Source organism: Ahaetulla prasina, chromosome 5 (assembly GCF_028640845.1).
Source record: "Ahaetulla prasina isolate Xishuangbanna chromosome 5, ASM2864084v1, whole genome shotgun sequence".
Taxonomy (NCBI): Eukaryota; Metazoa; Chordata; class Lepidosauria; order Squamata; family Colubridae; genus Ahaetulla; species Ahaetulla prasina.
The window spans coordinates 53,718,454-53,724,042 of record NC_080543.1 but is presented as its reverse complement, the minus strand read 5'-3'; the positions used below and the strand labels follow the sequence as shown (position 1 = coordinate 53,724,042).

The window sequence follows — 5,589 nt, the reverse complement described above, 5'->3', positions numbered from 1 at the left end:
TCACCCTGGTTTTAGCCCTACATTACAACAGCTCCCAAAGTGTCTTCTTATAGTTATGGATATTGAGTTCTCATTTCACATACATACTAAATGGTATAAAGGCCAAAGAGAAAAAAAATCATAATTAAGTTATGTATCAAAATATATGTGACAGATTAATGTTCTTCCTGTTGTTCATTGGAGAACTAAGAAAACATTCTATTTTCACTGTAAATTTATGTACTGTAATAAATGTTAAAAATGATCTTTAAAGAAATTGTTAAATTCTTTTAAATTGTAAATTTATATTTGCGTGGCATTTTGGAAATGAGCTGTGAAGGGTCTAATAATATCTTAGTTTTTTATTTCCTAAAGTGCCTGAGTCAATGACTGGATTTATATATTTATCTATTAGGCTAAGCACAATGCTGGCCTGCTTGTTTGGAGATGTTTTGTAAATCGTGGCTTAAACTTTCAGGCTATTCTATCGCACCAAATGGCGGATGACGCCGGTGCTGCGGGAGGGGCAGGAGCAGGAGCAGGAGGAGGAGCTGCCGCCGCCGCCGCCACCACCAGGGGAGGCTTCCGAGGTGGCTTCGGCAGTGGAGGCCGCGGCCGTGGAAGAGGCCGGGGCCGTGGTCGGGGCCGCGGTCGCGGGGCTCGAGGCAAAGCTGAGGACAAAGAATGGATGCCTGTGACCAAATTGGGCCGACTGGTAAAGGACATGAAGATCAAATCTCTAGAAGAGATCTACCTTTTCTCTCTTCCAATCAAGGAGTCTGAAATCATTGACTTCTTCCTGGGTTCCTCGCTGAAGGATGAGGTTTTGAAAATCATGCCAGTGCAGAAGCAAACAAGGGCAGGCCAGCGCACCAGATTCAAGGCCTTTGTTGCAATTGGGGATTACAATGGTCATGTTGGTCTCGGGGTTAAGTGCTCTAAAGAAGTTGCCACGGCCATTCGTGGGGCCATCATCCTGGCGAAACTCTCCATCGTGCCGGTGAGGCGAGGCTATTGGGGAAACAAGATTGGCAAGCCTCACACTGTGCCTTGCAAGGTGACAGGCCGGTGTGGGTCCGTCCTGGTTCGCCTCATTCCCGCCCCACGTGGCACAGGGATTGTGTCTGCCCCCGTTCCCAAGAAGCTACTGATGATGGCGGGAATCGATGACTGCTACACCTCGGCCAGGGGCTGCACTGCTACCTTGGGCAATTTTGCTAAAGCCACCTTTGATGCTATCTCCAAGACTTACAGTTATCTGACCCCTGATCTCTGGAAAGAAACTGTCTTCACTAAATCTCCTTATCAGGAGTTCACTGATCATCTGGCGAAGACCCACACCACCAGAGTGTCTGTGCAAAGAACTCAGGCAGCTGCTGTGGCAACCACCTAAAAGATCCTGTACATTATCAATAAAGTAATCCTTCAGTTTAAAAAAAAAAAAAAAAAAAAAAAAAACTTTCAGATATAGATGAACCAAGTAAACTAAAGTTTAATCAATAAATGCTCTCTAATTGTCTCTTTATTTCTAATTGTTCTCTGTGACTCACTACGGATTTTCTACTCACGAGACCATCTGCTAAAAATTAAGGAACATTTCTTTAAGGAGCAGCTTTCTTTAATCTCACCCCCGCCTGTCTTTACAAACACGGAGGAGATTCTAACACAGGAGGAGGCAATTCCCACGGAGCCATGGATTACTAAAAAAAAAAAACGACGGAAACGAAGGAAACGAGGTAAACGATCTGGGATCTTAATCAAGCTAAGAACTCGCACTAAAACTCCTCTGCCTTCAATTTTCCTAACAAATATACGCTCACTTGCAAATAAGATGGATGAAATACTCCTCTTAAACAAATACTATTCTGATTTTCGCAATTCAGCAGTCCTAGAGCGGCGAGCTCGGAGATGTGTCTGGCCGATGTAATGGCGAAGAGGAAGGAGACTTTGAGTGATAAGAGATGGAGTGATGTGACTTAAAGTGGCTCGAATGGAGGTTTGGTCAAAGCCATGAGAACGACGTTCAAACGACAAGTGGGGAAGTGGTGGACCGGTGGAGGGCACAAGTTTGAGGCACCTCATAGGAAATGCCGAATGAGGGGGTACTTGGCTGCTGCCGTGAAAACTCCCCTGGCCAGAACAACGCTTTTGGTGCAGTAGGAGGTGTTCTGTCCCCCCCAACACTCCCAAGAAAATAAGCCAGTCAAAGGCCTTCTGCCAACAGTTTATTTACACTTGGCCGGGTTCCCTGTGGCACAGAAATGTTCTGGCCATGTAGATAAAGATTTTTTTCCCCTCTGTTTCAGATCTCGCCTTTCAGTTAAATCTTTCACTTAGTGTTGTTGGTGAAGAGGCAGGGTTTGGTAGGTAATAAGCAGTTAAAAATCTTGGCTGTTCTATGTCCAGTGTCACTTATATGCCTTAACTTATAGTTCTGATCTGCCATTTAAAATTTGGCATGAAAACATGATACATAAATTATTTACTCAGAGAAGTTGAAAAACATCCCAGAAGAAAGCAAAAATATTGTTACCAAGCCTATGACACAAATATCCATATATACACGAAAATGCTTGGCTTCAGAGAGTCTTTATTTGTAACTTATTCTTCATCGTATACTGTGCATATGCAACAGATAATTGTTTAAGTATTCTGTACTGGTAGAGCATATTATCTCTAGATATAAAAGTGAAATACCACTCATGCATCATCACAAAATCTCCAGAACTGTAAAGCCTACAAACTTGAAATTTGCCAGGTACGTTCATCTTGGCTTCTAGGTGCTCACTAAGAAAGGATTTTTCAAAATGACCATCAGAGCATTTGTATTTCCTATTCTATGATTAACACGCTCTGATGCTAAGGAGTTCTACTACTCCTCCCCACCTGAAAAGAAATCTGTCCCAAATGCAAAAAAAAGCAGGGGAGAGGAGTTTCAGTTTCAGTTTTACTTTCACAGCAGTGAACAGGGGATAGGATAGGGGAGGCTTCTGTGGGGCAAGGCTGAGGGAGACAAGGAGGACAGGATAGGATAAGCTTCTGTGGGGCAAGGCTGAGGGAGAGAAACAGAGAGGAGCAGCTGATCGTAACTACTCATTAATTTCAAGCTATAAGTGTCGATTTATCAAGCCCGATCACGTAGTTTCATAGTAGAGCACGGGTATTCAGCTAGTTTATTACAATCATAACAAAATTGGAATGGAACAGACACTTGGCTTCTACTGCAAATTTTGTGTATAAGTAACACATCAATCTGATTCAGATTTAATAGCAATAGCACTTAGATTTATATATACTTAGACCCCCATAGTCCTTTACAGCATTCTCTGGGCAGTTTATAATGACAGTATATTGCCTCCAACAATCTGGGTCCTCATTTTACTGATCTTGGAAAGACAGAAGGCTGAGTCAACCTTGAACAAAAACAACTCTGGCCTGAAAGAAAGTGATTGGTTCAATATTACTGGGTGGGTTTTATGTTGAGAATGAACATAAAGGTCACCCTGATTTTAGCCCTACATTACAACAGCTCCCAAAGTGTCTTCTTATAGTTATGGATATTGAGTTCTCATTTCACATACATACTAAGTATAAAGGCCAAAGAGAAAAAAAATCATAATTAAATTATGTATCAAAATATATGTGACAGATTAATATTCTTCCTGTTGTTCATTTGAGAACTAAGAAAACATTCTATTTTCACTGTAAATTTATGTACTGTAATAAATGTTAAAAATGATCTTTAAAGAAATTGTTAAATTCTTTTAAATTGTAAATTTATATTTGCATGGCATTTTGGAAATGAGCTGTGAAGGGTCTAATAATATCTTAGTTTTTTATTTTCTAAAGTGCCTGAGTCAATGACTGGATTTATATATTTATCTATTAGGCTAAGCACAATGCTGGCCTGCTTGTTTGGAGATGTTTTGTAAATCGTGGCTTAAACTTTCAGATATAGATGAACCAAGTAAACTAAAGTTTAATCAATAAGAGATGACTAAAGAAAGTATAGCTTAGCACAGAATGTGAAGCCTGCTAGTATGCCTGTCTTGGTAACAGTTGCTATGCAAGGAAAATTCAAAGTGTTGTATTAGAAATGACAAGTCAACATGTCATATGATACTGAAGTATCCAATCTGACCAGAAAACACCCTTCCCTTCAGCTTACCTTGGGAAAATCTCATTGTAAAATCAGAGTGCTGCACATTCTACACAATGGCATATACAGGAGGAAAAGCCTTCATAATAAGGCAAGGATGGGAGAAAAAATGGATGATTGTAAGGCACTGCCAATGATAAATCTTTCTTCCCATAGTCCCACATGGGTCTATAGACCTGACCTTTTGTTGGCGTGTAATGCCAGGGCTGCCTATGGATAGAGCACTTCTACTATGGGGGATTTATACAAACAATTAGAGTTCCTTATGAAAGTTCGTGGGATTACGAACCAAATCAGTGCTCATCATCTTGAATACAACAAGAAGGGGATATTTTAAAGACAATTGGAAGTTGGAAAGCATTCTGCCCTGGTTGACTAAGGGGTGACTCTGAATAATTTGCATTAGATAAGTGTAAAAAAAAAGTGACTGGGTCAACTAGTGAGAAAAAAAATGTTTCATTTTGTGCTTTTCTTTCCATTTGCAGATAAAGTCTGATATCAGTCTGAAATCTGGAATCTCAGTCAGAAACTGGCTTCCCATGAGTGCTTCCTCTCCTTGCAAGGCTTGGCTTAGTTTAAAGAGAAGCCTCATTTTAAGATTATTTTGTGGGATGATCTGTTGTGGGAAAAGTGTCCACTTACATAAGGAAACAGAGCATTTGGAGAGAAATGCAACAAAAACATTTTATTATCATATAGAGCTACACTGATCACTGAGCTCCTACTCAAAAGAATGCAAAAGAGCTTGTGACAAGCAAGGTTATGGATTATATCCTCCAAAAAATATTAAATAGAAATGATAAGGAAAGCAATGTCATAAAACAGGAATGTTACAACTCCTAATACTATGGAATGATCTACTAATTTTAAGAGTCACAAAAAGGGCCTCCAGGTTGCAGCCTCCCCATCCTTAATTCTCTACAATTGTTCTGTTCCCAAGCAGAATAACATGGAGTTGGAGGCATTTCACTAGACCAATAATCAGTACAGAAGTTTGCCTGAAAGTAAGAAAAGAAAATGAACATGAATAACAACAGCACTTAGACTTATATACCGCTTTACAGAGATTTACAGAGTCAGCCTATTGCCCCCAACAATCTGGGTCCTCATTTTACCGACCTCAGAAGAACGAGACAAGCAGTAGCAGATTTTGTTCCACAGAAGCATAGTCCAAGTACTACAAAGGGCAGAAGCCGAGTAACTACTGATGCCTACTATGATATCAAACACCTTGTTACATGGAACGGTCTGCAGAAAAAAGCCACGAGATGCTTCAGTTATGATTTTCAAGAAGAACATGGGGACTTTCCACTGCAATCAAGCAATTCTGAAAACAACCAGATGTTTAATAGGCTGCAGACATGTTCTGCATTCACACTGCGGCATGCTCCAAAGGACCTATTCTAAATTGGTTCCAAATCATTGCATGGCTGTACTCCATAAAGTGATGC

At 40.5% G+C, this 5,589-nt stretch overlaps 1 protein-coding gene across 1 annotated transcript; it reads left to right on the top strand.

Moving 5' to 3' along the window:
* The first annotated feature begins 462 nt into the window (after positions 1-462).
* Positions 463-1,428, top strand: LOC131200219 (small ribosomal subunit protein uS5-like). The gene has a single exon (XM_058186753.1). It carries the CDS (start codon positions 476-478, stop codon positions 1,370-1,372), a length of 897 nt encoding a protein of 298 aa, XP_058042736.1. The 5' UTR covers positions 463-475; the 3' UTR covers positions 1,373-1,428.
* The last annotated feature ends 4,161 nt before the right edge of the window (positions 1,429-5,589 follow it).

What these genes read in the sequence shown, in the direction of transcription:
- LOC131200219 (XM_058186753.1), top strand. Translation starts at nt 476, where the DNA reads ATGGCGGATGACGCCGGTGCTGCGGGAGGGGCAGGAGCAGGAGCAGGA.